The following is a 27,948-nucleotide window of genomic DNA, read 5'->3' as shown; positions in this document are numbered from 1 at the left end:
GGACCGTGCTGATTATTTCATACGATAGTATATTGGTAGTTCTATAAGTTCTCTTAAAAGTGTTTTTGATAATCGATACCGTTCTCAGGATATTTTGAGTTTTAGTCAATTTTCGGGTACATTTGCCCTAAATTTCAAAAAATAATTTCTCGTAAACTAGTCATATTTGACATTCGGGAGTTTTAGTCGTAGCATTGTTTTAGTTCTAGACTACCTGATCCATTGAAATCGTATGTTTCAGGGGGGGTTGGTTTGCATCAAATGAGGTAGTTCTAATTTTTTATACATATTGTTAGGGATGAAATAGTGATGTCAAATCCGAGTTTTCCACCTCGAAAGCCCACCGGGTCATTATTAAATACTTGAAAAACCATGACTTTTTTTGGTTTTTCTCATATTTCACCATCAAAAACTTTCTTAAGGGCTAAAGTCATTATGAACAATTTTAAGAATAATAAATTACCAATAAAATAATATAAAAATGAATTGTGGCCCCAGTAGTTTCTGAGATACGCTTAGTTAAAGTTTTCACAATTTCATAAAAACACAGTGTATAGTCATATACTGGAGGGTGAGTTAATGTTATGTCCTTAAACTACTTAATAGGACACGGGCATGTCCTTAAACTACTACAACCAACGTTAGTAGGTCCCGCAAGGGGCCATCTGGTCTGCTACCACCCTCCCGCCGAAATCCAGGCACCAAACAGCCTTGCTGCGTTTCATCTATGTACAGTGCCAGTGCCTTTGGACGATGATTGGGTATCAGTTATGTTGCTTACAGCTAGTCATTTTGGATCTTAAAGTTTACCGGACCTAGTAGCTCACGCTGGAAGGTAGTGAGATCCGAGGCACGGTCTTTTCGGTGGCCGACCGCAGGAAGTTGAGGTCCAGTTGTACGGCAACCACATGCAAAAGGCTGCCCCGCCACCTAGTGAAAAATCCGCGAATAGCTCCACCGTGCCAGATATGGCGACTGGATGGGAGGAGGAGGCAATCTCTAAGTGAGCTCCTCATTGTCCTGATTAGTTCAAGTGATCCAAGCAGTAAACGCAACACCTTGACAACCAGTTTTCACCCACCCCGTACCCTTCAACAACATGAAACGAAAAAGAAAAAAGAATACGAGTAAGTGTAAACACCAACGGCACTTCCTCTCATTGAAAGTGCACCTCACCAACGTGCACTATATCGATCCAGTTCTCCACCATCCTGAAATTGAAAAGCCGCATATATTCTTTTTGACGAATACGCAAATTAAAAACCCAGCGGATGCGGCGTACATCAACTACCCAGGCTACTCACTGGAGGACAAGTTTAGAGCAGATGCTGGGGTCTGTGTGTACATCCGCGACGGCATTTTCTACAACGCCTCTTTTTTTGAGGTGACCGGGTCCGCTTTGTGGATAATTATTTACTTGGGCTCTGAGAAAGCGATCGTATGCCTGTGTCTACCGACGTACAGCGGAAATCAGGAAAGTGACCTTCTGCTAACAACTGATCCAAACAGGCACTCGGTTTCGGTCTCAGCTCCACTGGGATCCGGCCACTGTCTGGTGAAATCCATGTCGATCCACTCTCCATGCTCTACAAAGCTCAACTCCGATCATATCATATACGTAGTATTGCAGCCACCTGCGGGGAGGCTCAGCTAAATACCAACTCGCCACTTTGGATACATTGCAGAGCCAGGAGGATGATGTTTTGATGAGCTTTTCGATTTCAGGATGGTGGAGAAACAGATCGATATAGTGCACGTTGGTGAGGTGCATTTTCAATAAGAGGAAGTGCCGCTGGTGTTTACACTTACTTGTATTCTTTTTTATTTTTCGTTTCATGTTGTTGAAGGCTACGGGGTGGGTGAAAACTAGTTGTCAAGGTGCTGCATGCGTTTACTGCTTTGGCCCCCAACTTCCTGCGGTCGGCCACCGACAAGACCGTGCCTCGGATCTCGCTACCTTCCAGCGTGAGCTACTGGGTCCGGTAAACTTTAGTATCCAAAATGACTAGCTGTAAGCAACATAACTGATACCCAATCATCGTCCAAAGGCACTGGCACTGTACATAGATTAAACGCAGCAAGGCTGTTTGATGCCTGGATTTCGGCGGGAGGGTGGTAGCAGACCAGATGGCCCCTTGCGGGACCTACTAACGTTGGTTGTAGTAGTTTAAGGACATGCCCGTGTCCTATTAAGTAGTTTAAGGACATAACATTAACTCACCCTCAGTATATGACATACACAGTGTATACACTGTGTTTTTATGAAATTGTGAAAACTTTAACTAAGCGTATCTCAGAAACTACACAATGATCCTTTTTATATTATTTTATTGGTAATTTATTATTCTTAAAACTGTTCATAATGACTTTAGCCCTTAAGAAAGTTTTTGATGGTGAAATATGAGAAAAACCAAAAAAAGTCATGGTTTTTCAAGTATTTAATAATGACCCGGTGGGCTTTCGAGGTGGAAAACTCGGATTTGACATCACTATTTCATCCCTAACAATATGTATAAAAAATTAGAACTACCTCATTTGATGCAAGGCTGAATGTACGATTTCAATGGATCAACCGGTTTTTACAATAAAAAAGACCATGGTCAAAAATGAGGTCTGATCCCACACTGTGCTATCCTTTTTGGGAATGCAGGTGAGTTTATGTATGTTATAGTGCCTTCTGGACCGCTAGGATACCGTAAATCAGTGCCCTATTCGAATCATCTTTGAGTTGATTCTGGACTAGATATTTTGCTATACTTTGTGCTTTTAGGATTTAAAAGAATTTAAACAAGTAATTTGTACTTTTCCGGGTGGTTAGATTATTTTATCGGTTAACCAAGCAAGTACCAAAACCAAGCGGACCTGTCACTGAGCGACCAGTCTAACCTACTTATTTGTTTGGTCGTGTAATGTTTTTATTGGCATAAGGAGCCTTTTGGGGAAGCGCTGGTGGTGTAGCGGTGTGAGCGTGCGACTTTCGATCCGGAGGTCGCGGGTTCGAATCAGGCTCGTAGCAATGAGTTTTTCTTAACTTATGTGCGAAATGTCATTTGATATTTGCCAGTCGCTTTTCAGTGAAGGAAAACATCGTGAGGAAACCGGACTAATTCCAATAAGGCCTAGTTACCTTTCGGGTTGAAAGGTCAGATGGCAGTAGCTTTTGTAAAACTAGTGCCTACGCCAAATCTTGGGGTTAGTTGTCAAAGCGGACCCCAGGCTCCCATGAGTCGTGGCAAATGCCGGGATAACGCAAGGATGATGATGATGAAGGAGCCTTTTGGGGGTACAATTTGTTTACACTTTTTCAAATATCTAAAGATGCAGACTGTAGAAAGAGATAGAGGTACGTACCTCTGCAGGTAGTTGTTCTTATACTCATGTATCATATCCCGGTAGGTGGCCTCGCAATCTGGCTCAACTGTCATTAGCACCTCGATCAACCCACTGCGCTGTAAGCCCTGCAACATAAAACATAATGAAAATGAAAATGAAATATTTATATTTCAAGTAGGCATATTACAATGCGCATATGAACGTCAAATAAAGCTACGCCGGCTCTAACCCTACGCCTCAGCCTCGAGAAGATTTCAGTCCCCCCTCAGTTGGGAGGGGGGTATCGACTATGGGACCGGCAAGAAACTCGGCGGGCCACTTCTTTTCAAAACATTACATCTTATAATTCACATGCATTAAATAGCAAGGTACAATTTAACATGCAAAAGTATTTATCAAAAAATATTAACAGAGTAGGTACTCTATGAAAATTAATTTCAATAAATTATATTATAGCTTAAAACATATGTGCATTGTACTTGTACTGGAAAATATAGTCAGACATCATGAAATAACGTATCACTCAACACCCAAGTAATCTATTAATCTACTAGTGTTACTTTATTTCGTTATCTGATTCTCCTTTTTAAATGATAAACGCGTCACGAGCAGGCCTCTAACCCCCGCCCACCTGGGGGAGCATACACTCTCGAATTGGGCTATACAGAGTATACAGCCACGAACGCGTGCCGTAAGGATGCTGCTTAAATAGATGCAAAGGCCTATTATTATACTTATTGAAAAATTACTTGAGGAAAATATATCGTTATTGTTAACTAAGCGCGTTTTCACATTATCCGATCCGGTAACAGATGTCGGAAGGATTTCAAAGGCAAAAATCAAAGATGGCGGCTTCATTGTATGGGATATCGGTCCTACATCCGATCCGATATCGGATGTCGGAAGGATTTCAATGGAAAAAATCTAAGATGGCGCCTGTAATGTATGGGATATCGGTCCGACATCCGATATCGGATCGGATAATGTGAAAACGCACTTAGGGCACACCTCGGACACTGCCCGATCAAATATATGAAAGAGGCGCGTTCCTAGCACACAGTCTAAGTTCGTGTAGGTCTGTAGGTGAACGCGTACTATGCTTGTATGAGTGAAATATGACAGGTCGACTGTTCGCGTTTTTGACAGGCGGTAACTGTGAGGTAACCGAGAGGGGGTGGGCGGCACTTTCAGCGGGGAGCGGGAGTGGCCATACTGTACGATAATACTCTTTATTATACTGTGCTTAGGGTCCGTTTAACCACACCGCCTGTTACCGAATTAAGAGTTCGTAATTTTTTTTGTATGGCAATTTCCACAGACTTCTGCCGTTGACGTGTCTGTGGTTGATGCAACTAGCCGTTATTCCTCAACACTAGATTCGGTAATGCTAGAACTTTCCGCACGTAAAGGACAAGCAGCGCCACGTTGCGGGTAAAAGAGGAACTTATGTCTAAATACGTACCTGTAGTAAGTACAGCGTGTTATTTAGCAGAAATATCGCCTTCAAAGCATCAAGATATTGTTCACTCTTGTTCCTCAGTAGTGAGTTGAGTTGTGCTAGAATGCCTAGAATCTTCCACACAGGCCCTGCAGCGACGCGTTGCGGCTAAAAGAGGAACTTATGATTAAATACGTACCTGCAGTAAATACAGCGTGTTATTAGCAGAAATATCGCCTTTAAAGCGTCAGGGTATTGTTCACTCTTATTCCTCAGCACTAAGTTGAGTTGTGCTAGAACATTCCGCACGTAAAGGACAAGCAGCGCCACGTTGCGGGTAAAAGGGGAACATTTATGTCTAAATACGTACCTGTAGCAAGTATAATATTCAGCAGGAATATCGCCTTCAAAGCATCAGGATACTGTTCACTCTTATTCCTCAGCACTAAGTTGAGTTGTGCTAGAACTTTCCGCACAGGTTCTGCAGCGCCGCGTTGCGGCTAAAAGAGGAACTTATGTCTAAATACATACCTGCAGTAAATACAGCGTGTTATTTAGCAGAAATATCGCCTTTAAAGCGTCAGGGTACTGTTCACTCTTGTTCCTCAGCACTAAGTTGAGTTGTGCTAGAACTTTCCGCACGTAAATGCCGAGTAGCGCCGCGTTCCGGTCGGGCGCGCCGGGCAGCGCGGCGGCGGCGCGCGCGTAGGCCGGCTCGGTGGCCAGCGCCGGGCCTGGCACAGACAACTTAATACATTATACTACTAATATTAACATGGCTTACAACAAATTTAAAAGTGGAAAATCCTCGGGTGAGACTTGAACTCACCGCATCTGAATCGATACTCCAGCGCTCTGCCAACTGAGCCACCAAGACTTCAACCGAGGCAGCGAAATTTTTCACCACTAGGGTCAATGGGACCTTTCTACAAGTTACTCGACTAACCTAAACACGGACAAACGTTCTCAGTAGTCATCCACGACAGTACACCGTTAGCGCGTTCTATTTTGGAAGTAGCGCCATCTCTCGGTAGATTCGTATTCGACAGACATTCGCCATGATTAGTCTGCGGTATCTCGTAAACGTGTGGCAATACGCTATCATAAATTATTTAGTGGCACCATCTCTCGTCACACTTGCGTACAATATCACATCACCTATGGTCTGCATATGTCAACGAGTGTGTGCGAACGGGCACTATAGACAGAGATAATAGATATATCGGAGGTGGCGCCACCTACCGAGACATTATGTATTTAGGGCCATCTATCAAGACGCGATGTCACCTGATGTCGTCGGTAGATGCCGCGTGAGGGGACATTGTAGCATATATGAGAGGAGGTGGCGCCATCTATCGAGACGCGATGTCACTTATGGTCTGCAGGTGTTTGGCGAGTATGTGTGTGTGCTAGCGGGCACTATAGCCAGAGACATATGTATAGGCGGCGCCATCTCCCGGCAGGTGTAGTACATTACCGATGGTCTGCAGGTGTTTGGCGAACGGGCACTATAGCCAGCGACATATAGGCTATATTAGCAAAAAATACACAAAAATTACCCAATTGACACGAGGACACTCAAAAATGACACAAGAATAACACAAAAATGACAGAAAATTTACCCAAAAAGACACTAGAAAGATACTAAAAAGCGACGAAAAAGACAACATTTCATATCTCGGTGGTCCTTATTGTCACAACGCTAGCTAGTTGTATATAGACGGCGCCATCTACCGGCACATTACCGATGGTCTGCAGGTGTTTGGCGAGCATGTGGCAGTGCGCGACAGAGCACTATAGCCACAGACGACACTCGTTAGATTCTCTTGGTACACGGCGCCACCTATCGAGACGCGACGTCTACTACGGTCGCGAGCGCCACCTACCGGCGGGCGTGGCACATTACCGATGGTCTGCAGGTGCTTGGCGAGCGAGTGCGCGAGCGCGGCGACGGCGAGCTGGTGCACGGTGCCGTCCACGGCGCCCGCGAACGTGTCGCTGCGGAGCCCCGACACCCACTCCGACAGCGACGAGACCTGTTAGCTACTTCTAGACGAAGCGGCGCCTTCTCTTGGCGAATTTGTGCGCTACTAGTACAACCCAAGTCATATTACTTTATCTTTGTTCGTCGAAAAGGAAAAATGCCACAAAATGGCAAAAAAATACACAAAAATGACCCCCAAATTGACACAAGAATGACTCAAAAATTACCCAAAAAATATACCAAAGACACTAGAAAGATAAAGATACTAAAATAAAAAGCCACCAAAAAGCCACCGAAACCACGCTATAGAAACACAAAAAAGACAACATTTCATATCTCGGTGGTCCTTGTTGTCACAACGCTAGCTAGTTGTATATAGGCGGCGCCATCTACCGGCACATTACCGAATGTGGCAGTGCGCGACAGAGCACTATAGCCAAAGACGACACTCGTTAGATTCTCTTGGTACATGGCGCCACCTATCGAGACGCGATGTCTACTACCGATATTCCCACATCATCCCACATTACCGATGGTCTGCAGGTGCTTGGCGAGCGAGTGCGAGTGCGCGAGCGCGGCGACGGCGAGCTGGTGCACGGTGCCGTCCACGGCGCCCGCGAACGTGTCGCTACGGAGCCCCGACACCCACTCCTCTAGCGATTTGAGACACTGGGAAACAAAAATAAATAATATACACCCAGTTTTTATTGAATTCCGTTAAATTTAAGGGAAGGTTCTTTAGATCAAATGCAATTAATTCCTCTAAGAAACTAGCGTCTTAACTCTTAGGGATATCGAGTTATGAAAAAAATAAAGATAATTACTGAACACGTGTGTGACAGCCTTTACCAATTCCTAATGGTATTTGTTGTGCCGTCAATCACTTGACACTAACTTGAATGTTATTCTTAAAGGTCTCTCACCACACTAATAAATTAATTTATTGTATATGAATATGAGGAAAATTTATTTTTTGCGAATTCAACTAAAAGTGATATACAGGGTGGTTGCTGATAATGAACCTAGCTACATGTCGAATTTAACGGAAAAAAAAACACGGTGTATAATATAATAAGCACAGGGTGTATACGTCAAATTCTTAGTCTTAACATACGACGTTATAATGCTATTGGCACAAATTCAAATAAAATTGACTGTAATAGACGGAGGAAATCGACCGGTATAAGTTGTCTTATTGCACTGGGTGGCATAGTGACATCTACCGGGAAATTAAGTAACTTACGTGATATAATTCATATTCATTTATTGCATCCATGGTATTATAATAAAGATGTTAATAAAAGCATAGATACTCATGGGCCCTATTAGGGCGTGGCAACTTATTTATAGTATGCTATACTGTACACTAACACTACATACATTTTACTAGGGCACAAATGTCGGGCCGTAAGTAATGCAGTCTAGCCAGCAGCGCCGTCTAGTGAGTGATTTAGTGACTACTTTAGATTTAGTAACTCCAAAGACATATGTAACTCCGTATAGACGGATAAAGTCTAAGTAAAAAATGTACCTCAAAGCCCTAGAGAAATAGGTACGGTGGCCTAGATGGCGTTACACCTTTGGGGGAACGCTCGGCTAGATAGCGCTAATATTAATATTTGACATTTTGACACATATCAAGCTTAAAATAGGGGCCAAATTGTCAAAACTGAGGATCAAAAGTTTTAAGCTTGTGTCGAGAGATGGCAGTCTATGCTCTGTGATTACACATTTTACTTTGACAGTGACTCTCTATAATACTCGATCCTCTTTGGTAACTCACATGCATGTGACAGTTGTTGACAATGCTAGTGTAGACAGTGGGGTCGGCGGGGGCCAGCGCGCGCGCCACGTCCGGCTGCAGGCGCTGCAGCCTCGCCAGCAGCGCCCTCTAGTGAATGATTTAGTAACTCACATGCATGTGACAGTTGTTGACAATGCTAGTGTAGACAGTGGGGTCGGCGGGGGCCAGCGCGCGCGCCACGTCCGGCTGCAGGCGCTGCAGCCTCGCCAGCAGCGCCCTCTAGTGAATGATTTAGTAACTCACATGCATGTGACAGTTGTTGACAATGCTAGTGTAGACAGTGGGGTCGGCGGGGGCCAGCGCGCGCGCCACGTCCGGCTGCAGGCGCTGCAGCCTCGCCAGCAGCGCCCTCTAGTGAATGATTTAGTAACTCACATGCATGTGACAGTTGTTGACAATGCTAGTGTAGACAGTGGGGTCGGCGGGGGCCAGCGCGCGCGCCACGTCCGGCTGCAGGCGCTGCAGCCTCGCCAGCAGCGCCCTCTAGTGAATGATTTAGTAACTCACATGCATGTGACAGTTGTTGACAATGCTAGTGTAGACAGTGGGGTCGGCGGGGGCCAGCGCGCGCGCCACGTCCGGCTGCAGGCGCTGCAGCCTCGCCAGCAGCGCCCTCTAGTGAATGATTTAGTAACTCACATGCATGTGACAGTTGTTGACAATGCTAGTGTAGACAGTGGGGTCGGCGGGGGCCAGCGCGCGCGCCACGTCCGGCTGCAGGCGCTGCAGCCTCGCCAGCAGCGCCCTCTAGTGAATGATTTAGTAACTCACATGCATGTGACAGTTGTTGACAATGCTAGTGTAGACAGTGGGGTCGGCGGGGGCCAGCGCGCGCGCCACGTCCGGCTGCAGGCGCTGCAGCCTCGCCAGCAGCGCCCTCTAGTGAATGATTTAGTAACTCACATGCATGTGACAGTTGTTGACAATGCTAGTGTAGACAGTGGGGTCGGCGGGGGCCAGCGCGCGCGCCACGTCCGGCTGCAGGCGCTGCAGCCTCGCCAGCAGCGCCCTCTAGTGAATGATTTAGTAACTCACATGCATGTGACAGTTGTTGACAATGCTAGTGTAGACAGTGGGGTCGGCGGGGGCCAGCGCGCGCGCCACGTCCGGCTGCAGGCGCTGCAGCCTCGCCAGCAGCGCCCTCTAGTGAATGATTTAGTAACTCACATGCATGTGACAGTTGTTGACAATGCTAGTGTAGACAGTGGGGTCGGCGGGGGCCAGCGCGCGCGCCACGTCCGGCTGCAGGCGCTGCAGCCTCGCCAGCAGCGCCCTCTAGTGAATGATTTAGTAACTCACATGCATGTGACAGTTGTTGACAATGCTAGTGTAGACAGTGGGGTCGGCGGGGGCCAGCGCGCGCGCCACGTCCGGCTGCAGGCGCTGCAGCCTCGCCAGCAGCGCCCTCTAGTGAATGATTTAGTAACTCACATGCATGTGACAGTTGTTGACAATGCTAGTGTAGACAGTGGGGTCGGCGGGGGCCAGCGCGCGCGCCACGTCCGGCTGCAGGCGCTGCAGCCTCGCCAGCAGCGCCCTCTAGTGAATGATTTAGTAACTCACATGCATGTGACAGTTGTTGACAATGCTAGTGTAGACAGTGGGGTCGGCGGGGGCCAGCGCGCGCGCCACGTCCGGCTGCAGGCGCTGCAGCCTCGCCAGCAGCGCCCTCTAGTGAATGATTTAGTAACTCACATGCATGTGACAGTTGTTGACAATGCTAGTGTAGACAGTGGGGTCGGCGGGGGCCAGCGCGCGCGCCACGTCCGGCTGCAGGCGCTGCAGCCTCGCCAGCAGCGCCCTCTAGTGAATGATTTAGTAACTCACATGCATGTGACAGTTGTTGACAATGCTAGTGTAGACAGTGGGGTCGGCGGGGGCCAGCGCGCGCCACGTCCGGCTGCAGGCGCTGCAGCCTCGCCAGCAGCGCCCTCTAGTGAATGATTTAGTAACTCACATGCATGTGACAGTTGTTGACAATGCTAGTGTAGACAGTGGGGTCGGCGGGGGCCAGCGCGCGCGCCACGTCCGGCTGCAGGCGCTGCAGCCTCGCCAGCAGCGCCCTCTAGTGAATGATTTAGTAACTCACATGCATGTGACAGTTGTTGACAATGCTAGTGTAGACAGTGGGGTCGGCGGGGGCCAGCGCGCGCGCCACGTCCGGCTGCAGGCGCTGCAGCCTCGCCAGCAGCGCCCTCTAGTGAATGATTTAGTAACTCACATGCATGTGACAGTTGTTGACAATGCTAGTGTAGACAGTGGGGTCGGCGGGGGCCAGCGCGCGCGCCACGTCCGGCTGCAGGCGCTGCAGCCTCGCCAGCAGCGCCCTCTAGTGAATGATTTAGTAACTCACATGCATGTGACAGTTGTTGACAATGCTAGTGTAGACAGTGGGGTCGGCGGGGGCCAGCGCGCGCGCCACGTCCGGCTGCAGGCGCTGCAGCCTCGCCAGCAGCGCCCTCTAGTGAATGATTTAGTAACTCACATGCATGTGACAGTTGTTGACAATGCTAGTGTAGACAGTGGGGTCGGCGGGGGCCAGCGCGCGCGCCACGTCCGGCTGCAGGCGCTGCAGCCTCGCCAGCAGCGCCCTCTAGTGAATGATTTAGTAACTCACATGCATGTGACAGTTGTTGACAATGCTAGTGTAGACAGTGGGGTCGGCGGGGGCCAGCGCGCGCGCCACGTCCGGCTGCAGGCGCTGCAGCCTCGCCAGCAGCGCCCTCTAGTGAATGATTTAGTAACTCACATGCATGTGACAGTTGTTGACAATGCTAGTGTAGACAGTGGGGTCGGCGGGGGCCAGCGCGCGCGCCACGTCCGGCTGCAGGCGCTGCAGCCTCGCCAGCAGCGCCCTCTAGTGAATGATTTAGTAACTCACATGCATGTGACAGTTGTTGACAATGCTAGTGTAGACAGTGGGGTCGGCGGGGGCCAGCGCGCGCGCCACGTCCGGCTGCAGGCGCTGCAGCCTCGCCAGCAGCGCCCTCTAGTGAATGATTTAGTAACTCACATGCATGTGACAGTTGTTGACAATGCTAGTGTAGACAGTGGGGTCGGCGGGGGCCAGCGCGCGCGCCACGTCCGGCTGCAGGCGCTGCAGCCTCGCCAGCAGCGCCCTCTAGTGAATGATTTAGTAACTCACATGCATGTGACAGTTGTTGACAATGCTAGTGTAGACAGTGGGGTCGGCGGGGGCCAGCGCGCGCGCCACGTCCGGCTGCAGGCGCTGCAGCCTCGCCAGCAGCGCCCTCTAGTGAATGATTTAGTAACTCACATGCATGTGACAGTTGTTGACAATGCTAGTGTAGACAGTGGGGTCGGCGGGGGCCAGCGCGCGCGCCACGTCCGGCTGCAGGCGCTGCAGCCTCGCCAGCAGCGCCCTCTAGTGAATGATTTAGTAACTCACATGCATGTGACAGTTGTTGACAATGCTAGTGTAGACAGTGGGGTCGGCGGGGCCAGCGCGCGCGCCACGTCCGGCTGCAGGCGCTGCAGCCTCGCCAGCAGCGCCCTCTAGTGAATGATTTAGTAACTCACATGCATGTGACAGTTGTTGACAATGCTAGTGTAGACAGTGGGGTCGGCGGGGGCCAGCGCGCGCGCCACGTCCGGCTGCAGGCGCTGCAGCCTCGCCAGCAGCGCCCTCTAGTGAATGATTTAGTAACTCACATGCATGTGACAGTTGTTGACAATGCTAGTGTAGACAGTGGGGTCGGCGGGGGCCAGCGCGCGCGCCACGTCCGGCTGCAGGCGCTGCAGCCTCGCCAGCAGCGCCCTCTAGTGAATGATTTAGTAACTCACATGCATGTGACAGTTGTTGACAATGCTAGTGTAGACAGTGGGGTCGGCGGGGGCCAGCGCGCGCGCCACGTCCGGCTGCAGGCGCTGCAGCCTCGCCAGCAGCGCCCTCTAGTGAATGATTTAGTAACTCACATGCATGTGACAGTTGTTGACAATGCTAGTGTAGACAGTGGGGTCGGCGGGGGCCAGCGCGCGCGCCACGTCCGGCTGCAGGCGCTGCAGCCTCGCCAGCAGCGCCCTCTAGTGAATGATTTAGTAACTCACATGCATGTGACAGTTGTTGACAATGCTAGTGTAGACAGTGGGGTCGGCGGGGGCCAGCGCGCGCGCCACGTCCGGCTGCAGGCGCTGCAGCCTCGCCAGCAGCGCCCTCTAGTGAATGATTTAGTAACTCACATGCATGTGACAGTTGTTGACAATGCTAGTGTAGACAGTGGGGTCGGCGGGGGCCAGCGCGCGCGCCACGTCCGGCTGCAGGCGCTGCAGCCTCGCCAGCAGCGCCCTCTAGTGAATGATTTAGTAACTCACATGCATGTGACAGTTGTTGACAATGCTAGTGTAGACAGTGGGGTCGGCGGGGCCAGCGCGCGCGCCACGTCCGGCTGCAGGCGCTGCAGCCTCGCCAGCAGCGCCCTCTAGTGAATGATTTAGTAACTCACATGCATGTGACAGTTGTTGACAATGCTAGTGTAGACAGTGGGGTCGGCGGGGGCCAGCGCGCGCGCCACGTCCGGCTGCAGGCGCTGCAGCCTCGCCAGCAGCGCCCTCTAGTGAATGATTTAGTAACTCACATGCATGTGACAGTTGTTGACAATGCTAGTGTAGACAGTGGGGTCGGCGGGGGCCAGCGCGCGCGCCACGTCCGGCTGCAGGCGCTGCAGCCTCGCCAGCAGCGCCCTCTAGTGAATGATTTAGTAACTCACATGCATGTGACAGTTGTTGACAATGCTAGTGTAGACAGTGGGGTCGGCGGGGGCCAGCGCGCGCGCCACGTCCGGCTGCAGGCGCTGCAGCCTCGCCAGCAGCGCCCTCTAGTGAATGATTTAGTAACTCACATGCATGTGACAGTTGTTGACAATGCTAGTGTAGACAGTGGGGTCGGCGGGGGCCAGCGCGCGCGCCACGTCCGGCTGCAGGCGCTGCAGCCTCGCCAGCAGCGCCCTCTAGTGAATGATTTAGTAACTCACATGCATGTGACAGTTGTTGACAATGCTAGTGTAGACAGTGGGGTCGGCGGGGGCCAGCGCGCGCGCCACGTCCGGCTGCAGGCGCTGCAGCCTCGCCAGCAGCGCCCTCTAGTGAATGATTTAGTAACTCACATGCATGTGACAGTTGTTGACAATGCTAGTGTAGACAGTGGGGTCGGCGGGGGCCAGCGCGCGCGCCACGTCCGGCTGCAGGCGCTGCAGCCTCGCCAGCAGCGCCCTCTAGTGAATGATTTAGTAACTCACATGCATGTGACAGTTGTTGACAATGCTAGTGTAGACAGTGGGGTCGGCGGGGGCCAGCGCGCGCGCCACGTCCGGCTGCAGGCGCTGCAGCCTCGCCAGCAGCGCCCTCTAGTGAATGATTTAGTAACTCACATGCATGTGACAGTTGTTGACAATGCTAGTGTAGACAGTGGGGTCGGCGGGGCCAGCGCGCGCGCCACGTCCGGCTGCAGGCGCTGCAGCCTCGCCAGCAGCGCCCTCTAGTGAATGATTTAGTAACTCACATGCATGTGACAGTTGTTGACAATGCTAGTGTAGACAGTGGGGTCGGCGGGGGCCAGCGCGCGCGCCACGTCCGGCTGCAGGCGCTGCAGCCTCGCCAGCAGCGCCCTCTAGTGAATGATTTAGTAACTCACATGCATGTGACAGTTGTTGACAATGCTAGTGTAGACAGTGGGGTCGGCGGGGGCCAGCGCGCGCGCCACGTCCGGCTGCAGGCGCTGCAGCCTCGCCAGCAGCGCCCTCTAGTGAATGATTTAGTAACTCACATGCATGTGACAGTTGTTGACAATGCTAGTGTAGACAGTGGGGTCGGCGGGGGCCAGCGCGCGCGCCACGTCCGGCTGCAGGCGCTGCAGCCTCGCCAGCAGCGCCCTCTAGTGAATGATTTAGTAACTCACATGCATGTGACAGTTGTTGACAATGCTAGTGTAGACAGTGGGGTCGGCGGGGGCCAGCGCGCGCGCCACGTCCGGCTGCAGGCGCTGCAGCCTCGCCAGCAGCGCCCTCTAGTGAATGATTTAGTAACTCACATGCATGTGACAGTTGTTGACAATGCTAGTGTAGACAGTGGGGTCGGCGGGGGCCAGCGCGCGCGCCACGTCCGGCTGCAGGCGCTGCAGCCTCGCCAGCAGCGCCCTCTAGTGAATGATTTAGTAACTCACATGCATGTGACAGTTGTTGACAATGCTAGTGTAGACAGTGGGGTCGGCGGGGGCCAGCGCGCGCGCCACGTCCGGCTGCAGGCGCTGCAGCCTCGCCAGCAGCGCCCTCTAGTGAATGATTTAGTAACTCACATGCATGTGACAGTTGTTGACAATGCTAGTGTAGACAGTGGGGTCGGCGGGGGCCAGCGCGCGCGCCACGTCCGGCTGCAGGCGCTGCAGCCTCGCCAGCAGCGCCCTCTAGTGAATGATTTAGTAACTCACATGCATGTGACAGTTGTTGACAATGCTAGTGTAGACAGTGGGGTCGGCGGGGGCCAGCGCGCGCGCCACGTCCGGCTGCAGGCGCTGCAGCCTCGCCAGCAGCGCCCTCTAGTGAATGATTTAGTAACTCACATGCATGTGACAGTTGTTGACAATGCTAGTGTAGACAGTGGGGTCGGCGGGGGCCAGCGCGCGCGCCACGTCCGGCTGCAGGCGCTGCAGCCTCGCCAGCAGCGCCCTCTAGTGAATGATTTAGTAACTCACATGCATGTGACAGTTGTTGACAATGCTAGTGTAGACAGTGGGGTCGGCGGGGGCCAGCGCGCGCGCCACGTCCGGCTGCAGGCGCTGCAGCCTCGCCAGCAGCGCCCTCTAGTGAATGATTTAGTAACTCACATGCATGTGACAGTTGTTGACAATGCTAGTGTAGACAGTGGGGTCGGCGGGGGCCAGCGCGCGCGCCACGTCCGGCTGCAGGCGCTGCAGCCTCGCCAGCAGCGCCCTCTAGTGAATGATTTAGTAACTCACATGCATGTGACAGTTGTTGACAATGCTAGTGTAGACAGTGGGGTCGGCGGGGGCCAGCGCGCGCGCCACGTCCGGCTGCAGGCGCTGCAGCCTCGCCAGCAGCGCCCTCTAGTGAATGATTTAGTAACTCACATGCATGTGACAGTTGTTGACAATGCTAGTGTAGACAGTGGGGTCGGCGGGGGCCAGCGCGCGCGCCACGTCCGGCTGCAGGCGCTGCAGCCTCGCCAGCAGCGCCCTCTAGTGAATGATTTAGTAACTCACATGCATGTGACAGTTGTTGACAATGCTAGTGTAGACAGTGGGGTCGGCGGGGGCCAGCGCGCGCGCCACGTCCGGCTGCAGGCGCTGCAGCCTCGCCAGCAGCGCCCTCTAGTGAATGATTTAGTAACTCACATGCATGTGACAGTTGTTGACAATGCTAGTGTAGACAGTGGGGTCGGCGGGGGCCAGCGCGCGCGCCACGTCCGGCTGCAGGCGCTGCAGCCTCGCCAGCAGCGCCCTCTAGTGAATGATTTAGTAACTCACATGCATGTGACAGTTGTTGACAATGCTAGTGTAGACAGTGGGGTCGGCGGGGGCCAGCGCGCGCGCCACGTCCGGCTGCAGGCGCTGCAGCCTCGCCAGCAGCGCCCTCTAGTGAATGATTTAGTAACTCACATGCATGTGACAGTTGTTGACAATGCTAGTGTAGACAGTGGGGTCGGCGGGGGCCAGCGCGCGCGCCACGTCCGGCTGCAGGCGCTGCAGCCTCGCCAGCAGCGCCCTCTAGTGAATGATTTAGTAACTCACATGCATGTGACAGTTGTTGACAATGCTAGTGTAGACAGTGGGGTCGGCGGGGGCCAGCGCGCGCGCCACGTCCGGCTGCAGGCGCTGCAGCCTCGCCAGCAGCGCCCTCTAGTGAATGATTTAGTAACTCACATGCATGTGACAGTTGTTGACAATGCTAGTGTAGACAGTGGGGTCGGCGGGGGCCAGCGCGCGCGCCACGTCCGGCTGCAGGCGCTGCAGCCTCGCCAGCAGCGCCCTCTAGTGAATGATTTAGTAACTCACATGCATGTGACAGTTGTTGACAATGCTAGTGTAGACAGTGGGGTCGGCGGGGGCCAGCGCGCGCGCCACGTCCGGCTGCAGGCGCTGCAGCCTCGCCAGCAGCGCCCTCTAGTGAATGATTTAGTAACTCACATGCATGTGACAGTTGTTGACAATGCTAGTGTAGACAGTGGGGTCGGCGGGGGCCAGCGCGCGCGCCACGTCCGGCTGCAGGCGCTGCAGCCTCGCCAGCAGCGCCCTCTAGTGAATGATTTAGTAACTCACATGCATGTGACAGTTGTTGACAATGCTAGTGTAGACAGTGGGGTCGGCGGGGGCCAGCGCGCGCGCCACGTCCGGCTGCAGGCGCTGCAGCCTCGCCAGCAGCGCCCTCTAGTGAATGATTTAGTAACTCACATGCATGTGACAGTTGTTGACAATGCTAGTGTAGACAGTGGGGTCGGCGGGGGCCAGCGCGCGCGCCACGTCCGGCTGCAGGCGCTGCAGCCTCGCCAGCAGCGCCCAGCACGCGGCCGCGCCGCACGAGCTGCGGGCGCATGCGCGGCGGCTGCGCTGACAGGCGCGCTGAAAAAAAAAAAACAATTCATTAACCTGACTCACAGTATAATAAAGAGTACTATCGTACAGTATGGCCCGCTCCCGCTCCCCGCTGAAAGTGCCGCCCACCCGCTCAGTATGCACAGATAACAGTCGACCTGTCATATGTCACTCTCTCATATATATTTGATCGCCAGTGTCCGAGGTGTGCCTGAGTGAACAGGGACGAAAAACACCTAGCTACACACTCCGGCTACACCCCACCTCGACATCCTGGTGCAGCGTGGCGAAGCACTCGTGTAGTATCTGCGCCAGCAGGGGCGGCAGCCGGGGCAGCGGCACGAGGCCAGCAGGGCTGCTCGTTACACTACACCTAGCTACACACTCCGGCTACACCCCACCTCGACATCCTGGTGCAGCGTGGCGAAGCACTCGTGTAGTATCTGCGCCAGCAGGGGCGGCAGCCGGGGCAGCGGCACGAGGCCAGCAGGGCTGCTCGTTACACTACACCTAGCTACACACTCCGGCTACACCCCACCTCGACATCCTGGTGCAGCGTGGCGAAGCACTCGTGTAGTATCTGCGCCAGCAGGGGCGGCAGCCGGGGCAGCGGCACGAGGCCCAGGAGCGCGCGCTGCTCGTGCCGAGCGAGCTTGGCCAACGCGCAGGCCACCGAGCCGGCCAGCATGGCCTCCCACTCTTCTAGGGCTTCATAAGACTCTTCAGTGTCTGGAAATATGTGTTTATAGAGTTTTTAACTTTTTTTTTTCATTAAATGATAAACGGGGCATGCACTTAACCAGGAATGTTAATACATTAGATTTCGTTTTTTAAGATTTGATACTGAACGCTCATTTTCCTTTAAGATCACTTTATCTGACTGCATGTCTGAAGTTTGTTTTAAACAACGTCTTTTAAAAGATACGTGTTGACAAAACGTTAAAATTCAGGTCAAAACTAAGGACCACAGAACTAAATCAAGATAGAAGGAAAATGCTCGGCGATTAACAGCGAAACCGAGCGTGTAACGTTTTGTGTCGAGCCTATGACGTCACGAGTGTACTTTAGTGATGGGAACGTTGTCGCCGCGTAACCTATTCGATCGATTGTGGAGGTTGCTTGCGGGATGCCCGCCGAAGTTAAAAATATCGGATGTTCATCTTCGTTGTGAAATGAAGTAAGTATATACCTGTATTCGTGTGATGACAAACAATTCACTAGTAGGTATATAATTTGCCTAAGGCCAGGAACAAAGATTTTAGTAGGTAGATATTAATACTAGTTAATATTTCGTAATATTTTTAAGAAAATCGACCATGTACTCAATTCATTATCCTCATGTTATTTGTTACAACTTTTAGTAATATGTATATAAATATAATTAACCATTAACACATTTTTAGAGTTATTTTTATTCATAATAAATATAGAGCGTATTATGTTTGTATTTGTTTTTCTGCCGACCACAAATTCAACGTTAATACCGTAACTGTAACCTATTTTAAAGTTAAATTTACTTTTCACTCGTACTTTATAAATGTATAGTTTCATCCATCCATACTTCCATACTATCCATACTAATCCATACTAATATTATAAATGCGAAAGTAACTCTGTCTGTCTGTCTGTTACGCTTTCCCGCTTAAACCACGCAACCAATTTTGATGAAATTTGGAACAGACAATCTTTAGACCCTGAGACAGAACATAGGCTACTTTTTATTTCGAAAAAAGGGACGAAGGGGTTGAAAAAGAGGTTGAAAGTTTGTATGGGATTTCTTAATTTTAAATGATAAAACCATGAAACTTTATATTTTAGCACTTGATAAGAAATCATTAAACATATATTTAAAGTCACATACAGGTCGAACGCGATTAATTAACATTATTTTTACCTTTAAAATAAACATGGTGGGAAATAAACATTAACTAAAAGCGGGTAGATTATATTTATTTGTCTACCCCGAACATTTATATAAATTAATATCGGGTAGTTTTGTGTTGTTTACATCTCCGGTGACATTTTGCTGGGACGTCAGTCTTCCGCGACCACGGCCAGTGCAACCTAGCCGAAACGTTGGGAAAAAAGGTAAAAATAATGTTAATTAATCGCGTTCGACCTGTATGTGACTTTAAATATGTGTACAAAGCGCGAGAACTTAGTGTTATATCATTAAACATCTTGATAAGGGATAGGGATAGGGATAGGGATAGCGATAGCGATAGCGATAGGGATAGCGATAGGGAAAGCGATAGGGATAGCGATAGGGATAGCGATAGGGATAGCGATAGCGATAGCGATAGCGATAGCGATAGCGATAGCGATAGCGATAGCGATAGCGATAGGGATAATAGAAAAAAGTACTTTTTACCCACCGATCATAGTGTCGAAATACGGGCTATGTGGGATGTTTATAAAGGTTTCCCCAGCGTATATAGAATTACCTACGCTGTGGTCGATGTGTAATATTTCTACAATCATTGCAAGCAAAAGTATTATGTGCAATCGAAATAATCGCAGATAAATATACCTACAGAGAAACCTACGGTCCCTACGGATCCAAATGAAAATCTTAATGAATACTTTTATTACGCGGGCGAAGCCGCGGGTAAAAGCTAGTAACAATATAAAAACATAATTATAATTTCCACTGCTTCGCAAAATCGATTTACATCGAATAAGGAAATCGCAGCATACATGACGATATAGTTCCGTGGTGCACCACTATTCTTAAGTTCGACGTGAGTTCGACGGACAAAATAACAAATCTACCTTCACTTTGTCTCGACAGTTTGAATAGCCTATTTTTATATCGCTTGTTTTAAACGCACGCCAAGTCGGACTCGTCAAATTAAAGCCGCAATGGAAAACTAGTTTGACGGCCGTACGTCAGCTAATGTTTTGATGATAAAAATAGGAAAATCGTGTTTTTTATTTAATAAAAAATATTTTAGGACAAATGGTACTTACCGATGATAGGAAACACTTTGTTTAACACTCTTGCTTTTATTGGTGGTGTTTGAACAGTTAATTATCGAATACCGACCCATTTTGTATTTTTCACTGTATGTCACTCGCGGGCAGCGGTCGGGAGCAGACTGACTTGCGCGGCGAACAATGTCGCTCGCTATTTAACTTTTCCGCACGCGAAGTAGATACACTTTTTCCTTCTATCTTGATTTAGTTCTGTGCTAAGGACCAAGTGGCATAATATATGAGTCACACGAAACTAGTTACACATTACTAGCTGGCGCCATACAATCGAAGTTACAGACATTTTGTGACATAATGAAAGTGGACTTTTCGAACGGCTGTTTAGTAGCGGGTGTAACTCGTAAAAAATAAACTCACAAGCCTCGCTGACAGACCGTCGAGGACCTATCGCAAGCCCGGTAGAATTTTCCAGTGTCTGAGAAGCCCTCTGGATTATTTTGCTTGCTCTCTTCTCAATCCTGCAATCAATGGTTATAAAAAACAATATATTGACGAAATGCATTCTACAAATTCTAGGTCCATTTTTTCTCAAGATTACAAAAATGATTTAGGTAATTGATTGTAAGGTTAAAAAAAAATTAAATATAAGCATACTAACACTTTTTGTATTTTGCTCGTTTTCTTTGTCGTGCTATCGGAACGTTGCAGTAGGTTTTTAGCTCTCTGGAACAAAAGAATAAATATAAGATACGGAGGCAAAACTACTCTCAGTGACAGTGACACGAAAAAGTCTTGAATTTCTAAAAAGATTCCGCTTGTTTCATAACTGCTTACAGCGCCATCTAGAAACTAAACTTTGACTCATCATGATAGGGTTCAAAGCCTGTCCTGCAACCAAAGTTTTCGTTTGTTTTATAACAGCGCCATCTAGTGACTCACCATGATAGGATCATGTGGCCCCGAACGCGTTTTCAAATGATCCTTAAAGACATTAAGCGCTTGTCTTGCCGCTGGAGCCCTAGCAGTAAGCAGGGCCTGTACTGGAGGCCGACCAGCGGCACTGACGCAAAAGATGGAGCCAGGGCTTCTAATACAGTTTTTATTTGTTGTATAACAGCGCCCTCTAGTGTCTAAACTGAATCTCACACACTGACAATGCCATCTAGCGGGTAAACTATCAATGTTACTTACCATAATAGGATCATGTGGGACCGAACGCGCTTTCAAATTATCCTTAAAAGCGTTCAGCGCTTGTCTCGCCGCGGGAGCTCTAGCAGTAAACAGGGACTGTACTGGAGGCCGACCGACGGCACTGAACCAAAAGTTGACAACTACAGTTTTAGTTTTTTATACAATACCTAACGCCATCTAGTGACTTACCATAATAGGATCATGTGGCACAGACCGCGCCTTCAAATGATCCTTAAAGGCATTAAGGGCTTGCCTTGCCGCCGGAGCCCTAGCCGTAAGCAGGGCCTGTACTGGAGGCCGACCAGCGGCACTGACGCAAAAGATGGAGCCAGGGCTTCTAATACAGTTTTTATTTGTTGTATAACAGCGCCCTCTAGTGTCTAAACTGAATCTCACACACTGACAATGCCATCTAGCGGGTAAACTATCAACATAACTTACCATTATCGGATCATGTGGCACAGACCGCGCCTTCAAATGATCCTTAAAGGCATTAAGGGCTTGCCTCGCCGCGGGAGCCCTGGCAGTCAGCAGGGCCTGCACGGGCGGCCGGCCGGCGGCGCTGAGCCAGGCGGCGGCGGCGCGGAGGGTCTCCATGGCTTGCGCGGCGCCGCACGAACTAGGCCCGGAGCCGGAGACGCTGACGCTGTCCACGCTCGAATCTGATACAATTTATAGTCTGTCAAACCATTTCCGTCACAGAAAAATGTAGGACCGAATGTTTACCGCCCCATAGATTTTTTTCAAATGGGTACATCTTGCGATTATAGTTTTTAGGGTTCCGTAGTCAACTAGGAACCCTTATAGTTTCGCCATGTCTGTCTGTCCGTCCGTCCGTCCGTCCGTCCGCGGATAATCTCAGTAACCGTTAGCACTAGAAAGCTGAAATTTGGTACCAATATGTATATCAATCACGCCAACAAAGTGCAAAAATAAAAAAATGGAAAAAAATGTTTTATTAGGGTACTCCCCCTACATGTAAAGTGGGGGCTGATATTTTTTTTCATTCCAACCCCAACGTGTGATATATTGTTGGATAGGTATTCAAAAATGAATAAGGGTTTACTAAGAACATTTTTTGATAATATTAGACGCTCACAAATATTTTATATTTTATGTTGTGTAGGTAAATTACATATTTAATGATATTGAGATTCATATTATCTTTTTCTTCTGTGACAATTTGATATGTTTTCTCTGAAGAAGAACGACGTATTATTAAGCAATAATATAATTTATTGAAATTAATTTCCATAGAGTACCTAGTCTGTTCATATTCTTTGATGAATACTTTTGCATGTTAAATTGTATCTTGTTATTTAATGCATGTTTATAACTAACATGCATTAAATAATCGCCATTTCTGTCTGTCCGTCCGTCCGTCCGTCCGTCCGCGGATAATCTCAGTAACCGTAAGCACTAGAAAGCTGAAATTTGGTACCAATATGTATATCAATCACGCCAACAAAGTGCAAAAATAAAAAATGGAAAAAATGTTTCGTTAGGGTACCCCCCCTACATGTAAAGTGGGGTCTGATATTTTTTTTCATTCCAACCCCAACGTGTGATATATTGTTGGATAGGTATTTAAAAATGAATAAGGGTTTACTAAGATCATTTCTTGATAATATTAATATTTTCGGAAATAATCGCACCTAAAGGAAAAAAAAGTGCGTCCCCCCCCCTCTAACTTTTGAACCATATGTTTAAAAAATATGAAAAAAATCACAAAAGTAGAACTTTATAAAGACTTTCTAGGAAAATTGTTTTGAACGTAATAGGTTCAGTAGTTTTTGAGAAAAATACGAAAAACTACGGAACCCTACACTGAGCGTGGCCCGACACGCTCTTGGCCGGTTTTTTATAATAATTTTAAAGAGTTAAAATTTTACTAAATTTGGTAGTAACAACTGGGACTTTTTCCTAGTACATACCAGTAGTAAAACGTGGGAAAAAATTCTCATTGGTAACGACTTATTGGTAACTAGTAGAAACCACCCAACAAAATAACATAGTCTGATAATTCGTAATAAAGAGAAAGTTATGTAAAATCACAGATTAATAAGTTCGTAGGATTTTGTGACATCTTAGTATATGTACGTAAGAGTGTTTAGGTTTTTTTTTTACTCGACGACTTTAGTCTTTCAATTAGGACACCACACACTAAATTATAAGTGCTGACTTTTCACTGTTATATAGTCTTTGACACTTAGTCAACTATAATATTTAATTACAGTTCACTTTTAGTTAACTGTAATAATTTCAAAACTAGAACTTCATACAAGTTCTTTACTAATTTACGATACCTGGCAAATTTTTCTGCATCTGAAACACGTTTTTTTTTTTATCTATCGCGTTATCGACCAATCAGAGACGGTTATTACAAACAATTGGTTGCCAGGTAATTCGATGTTGATACAACGGTGAACGACGCTATTAACATTAATTTTAACTTGAATGATGATATTTTTCGTCCATTGATGATGAAGATGATGACTCATGGAAAAAGTATTGTATACAATAGTGATATAATTAAGCTTTTCATTCTCGTACCGTACTATTAGGCATGGTACGATTGTATAAAATACTATTATAAAGTCTCTATAAATAACCAACCCTAACCATGCATTGACCTGCTGAAATCTAAAACTTCAGTTCCGTATGAAGATTATTTTCTATACTACTTTTATTTATTGTGTATGGTACCTTCTTCCAAAGCAATCATGTCCATCAGAGTGGTTGGTGATAGAGGTCGGGTGTTCCTGTTCAACAGCTCTTCGAAGGCGGTCTCCAGTTTCAACACGCCAGTGTTGTACAGCTGATTCTGTCACAAAATATTAACAGAAACTTTAAAGATTTCCTGGGTTCGAATCCCGGTAAGGGCATTTATTGACGACCGGTCTGGCCTAGCGGGTCGTGACCCTGCCTGCTAAGTCGCGGTCCCGGGTTCGAATCCCGGTAAGGACATTTATTTATGTGATGAGCACAGATATTTGTTCCTGAGTAATGAATGTTTTCTATGTACATATATGTGTATATGTATATTATATATATTGTTGTCTGAGTACCTACAACACAAGCCTTCTTGAGCTTACCGTGGGGCTCGGTCAATCTGTGTAAGAACATCCTATATTTATTTATAAAAAAAAAAGCTGGATTTTATTCCCCTGTGTTATAGTATGAAAAATAATAGGATTTTCAACTGTAATGTTAAACCGTTTCTCCCGTTATGGTAAGTTCAAAACGTAACCCATCAAACAAGACATAACATAACCATTAGAAAAAAATAGTGCATTTTAGACTTGAATAAATAATACTTACAATGTTTTCTAGTTCGACACTCTGTGGGTTGTTCTTATTGAAATAGTTCTGAGCTTCTGCCAGCTTATCCAATGCCTGAAATTTTATAAATTGTTAGTGTCAGAAATAATCTAGCTTGTGGATATTTTACTGCATCTTTCGAGCAACGTCCAGCTTAATAAGCATCCTCTCGCAGCGCTTGTATGCCAAGGACCGCGGTAACACACCTCGGACACTGGCGATGAAATATATGAAATAGTCGCGTTCCTAGCACACAGTATAAGCTCGTGTAGGTGAACGCGTACTATGCTTGTATGAGTGAAATATGAAAAGTCGACTGTTCGCGTTTTTGACAGGCGGTAACTGTGAGGTAACCAAGAGGGGGTGCGCGGCACTTTCAGCGGGGAGTGGTAGTGGCCTTACTGTACGATCGTACTCTTTATTATACTGTGGCGGTACTAGAGGAAGCTCATTTTATATTAGTTCTGTCGAGTAGAACGTGCATTTTTATTCGCAGACCGTCAGTGAATTTTAGATAGATAGATAGATAGATAAAAGCTTTATTTGAATGCTGCAATAACACACAATTACAAATGCAACACAGGACAACAAGAAGAGAAGAAAAAAAAACACAATTGACTTAAAATTACGTACACAACATAAAAAAAAATGCTTACCAACACTGTGTGCATTGCAGCAAAAACAAAAGGGTTCCGACTCAGTTATACGCTTCACCCTTTCGAGCGAGGCACTGATATTCTGCCGGCACCCAGATCACGTTACAGTTAAATAAATAAAGAAATGTGTATAAATGAAGAAATAGGTTAAGGTAATTTTAAAGTAAGGTGAGAAAACAATTTATGATTATAAATATAATTATATACATTGCTGTGAAATGAAATACAAATTAAAGTGGAAATAATACATACATATACAATTAATGACCAACACACATATATACAATTTTAGACATACATATACAATTTTAGACTTATTATTCTATTGCTTTATCTTGCATAAATCCCTTCTTAATAGTTAGTAATGCTGTAAATGAACTTACTACCTACTAATGAGTTCATGCCGTTTAAATTAAATTGTGAAATACCTCTAAGTAGATGTTGAGTGTGTCAGTATTGGAAGTGTGCGGGCCAGCCTGTACCAGGTCCGCCAGCTCTCGAGACACCATGTAGTAGGTGATCACATGGTCCAAGGCTTTCACTGTGCGTTCCATGTCTGCAACAATGAGATGGATTGAGGGAAATGGCTTAAAAAAGAGTTCATCATTTCATAATTTATTTAACCAACTTACATTTACAGAGAATCCAGGCATGCAAGTTATGGGTTGCAAACACTTAAAACTAACAAATAACCTTAGAAATAAAATCAATTAATATTAATAGATGTGGGAGTGGATATGGACTCGAGGTAGCGGGCTGCAGTGGCTAGGACCTTAGGCTCTGTCTGCGAGAAAATGTCAAGGGTGGGAGTTATAATGGGAGAGGATATAATGGGATTTTTTTAACACATAAGAGAGTTTTTACTCAAACATAAAGTATTATTTTTAATTGGTATTGTAGGAAACTTAATATGACCATAGAAAGGTGTTGAAAAACAGCAAGGTTGAACCGAATTTACCCTTAACTCTCTCTCTTTGTCTCCATCTCTGGTCACAAATACGTATTTAATCAATTAATCACTTACATCTGTCCAATAATATATGCCTTAAAATAAAGCCTAAACGCACAGAAACACTCTTTCAACACCTATCTATAACACACACACACACACACATACACACACACACACACACACACACACACACACACACACACACACACACACGCACACACACACACTGCACACAACTAGCACGTTAGTTTTTCTTGTATAAACTGTTCGCAAAAGCGTTGCACATTTTATATTAAGGTACTGGCAGAATACCAGCGATGTGGCTTGCCGCATCACGACGCTGAGTCAGCGCCTTTTCTCTGCCACGATGCATGGCATAGGTATTAGTTAAAATAATGTTACTAGTTAAGTTTGCATGTAACTCTTTTACTGTTTTTTGTTTTAATTTTTTTTTTGGATGTTAAATTGTCAATGCCGTGTATGTTGTGGGTATGAATAAAGAATATATCTATCTATCTATCTATCTATCTTTACCTTTCTATAGAGAAGAATACACTACAAGTTCCTTTTTAAATTTTAAATTTAAAATATTGTGGTGTTTTACTGTGTGTTTCCATAATTTTATTGCACAATTGCTGTAGAACTATTTTTCATTTTAATACATCTCTGAATTGCCAAAAAAAATTTGCAAAATCCACTATAAGAAATAGTATGTTACGATACAAGTGCGAAAAAAAGGAAGCAATAAGTTGTTTTAAATCAACACGAGTTACGAATTTCCTTTTCGCACGTTTATCGTACGATGTTTTTCAGAACAGCAATGGCCCTCTGAAGTTTCGACTTGACAAATAATGAAAAAAACATCTCACACTGGTGCGTAAAAAAACAAACACAATCTGTACTGAAAACATATTTTTTGTTTAGTTTTAAAGTGACATACTGTGATGAATCTGCTGCAGTCGTGCCGTATCACCATACAACGGCAGCACCGCAGTCTCCAGCTGCTGCAAGCGCTGCTCGCACGCCCCCAGCACGTTGCACACGTCCCCGGCCAGCGCCGAGCTCCGGCTAGCTGCCGCCTTCAGCTCTGCCATGTTGCTCATCTCCTAGTGAAGCCACACACATGTACAAGTTATCATTACTACGTGCAGGGCCAGATCTAAGGTAAAGCGAGTGGAGTGGCTGCTCCAGGGGCCAAACCATTAGGAGAGGTACCAAAATGCCAAAGTTTCCTTCACAAGTTTTTCTCTGATCTGATCAAAATTTTAAAAAATCTTTTACCAATGAAGATCCAAAACCATATGTTGAATATCTGTTAATGTCTAAGTAACAGAACTAATTTACCTATATATACAAAGACAGAAGTACTGTAGATGGAAATGGTTTTTACACGCCCACTTTGCACTTTTATTAATCGTTAACAATTTCAAGAATATTTCATCTCGGCAATTGTTCTGCGTCGATCGAGCGAACTATTTAAACCTTAGTTAGACAATAAAGTAGATATTCAAGAGGAGAAATGTAAGTGAACACAAACCTTTTTGAGTTTCATTTCGATCTCGAATTTCTTTTCTATTGCGTACATGATTTGGACTTATGAGCAAGTAATATTGCTCGTAGCACCTGTAAGCTATATAAAACTGTAACCTTAAACTTAGTATGACTTTTCTTCCATGTACAAATAAATATAAAATAATTCTTGTATAAAATATTTTCACTTTTGTGACTTTTCTTTACCCTAGTTTTGACACTTCAATTGACACTATTGACAG

General features: G+C 47.3%; 1 protein-coding gene across 1 annotated transcript in view; it reads right to left on the bottom strand.

Moving 5' to 3' along the window:
* Positions 1–27,904, bottom strand: part of LOC125228558 (exocyst complex component 7) — a 31,975-nt gene extending 4,071 nt beyond the window's left edge. Inside the window, exons 1-13 of the mRNA XM_048133168.1 lie at positions 27,714–27,904; positions 27,117–27,282; positions 25,653–25,780; positions 24,569–24,643; positions 23,954–24,071; positions 21,689–21,909; positions 20,715–20,779; positions 20,474–20,574; positions 17,661–17,851; positions 16,982–17,149; positions 7,286–7,424; positions 5,303–5,505; positions 3,352–3,458 (exon numbers count right to left, since the gene is read on the bottom strand). Coding sequence (XP_047989125.1) covers positions 3,352–3,458; positions 5,303–5,505; positions 7,286–7,424; positions 16,982–17,149; positions 17,661–17,851; positions 20,474–20,574; positions 20,715–20,779; positions 21,689–21,909; positions 23,954–24,071; positions 24,569–24,643; positions 25,653–25,780; positions 27,117–27,282; positions 27,714–27,761 — 1,730 coding nt within the window. The 5' untranslated portion in view covers positions 27,762–27,904. The remainder of the gene's footprint in view (positions 1–3,351; positions 3,459–5,302; positions 5,506–7,285; positions 7,425–16,981; positions 17,150–17,660; positions 17,852–20,473; positions 20,575–20,714; positions 20,780–21,688; positions 21,910–23,953; positions 24,072–24,568; positions 24,644–25,652; positions 25,781–27,116; positions 27,283–27,713) is intronic.
* Positions 27,905–27,948: the final 44 nt, after the last annotated feature.

The sequence above is a fragment of the Leguminivora glycinivorella genome, chromosome 8 (assembly GCF_023078275.1).
Source record: "Leguminivora glycinivorella isolate SPB_JAAS2020 chromosome 8, LegGlyc_1.1, whole genome shotgun sequence".
NCBI lineage: Eukaryota > Metazoa > Arthropoda > Insecta > Lepidoptera > Tortricidae > Leguminivora > Leguminivora glycinivorella.
Note: the sequence above shows the minus strand (reverse complement) of the source record. Positions and strands in the feature narration are given on the sequence as shown.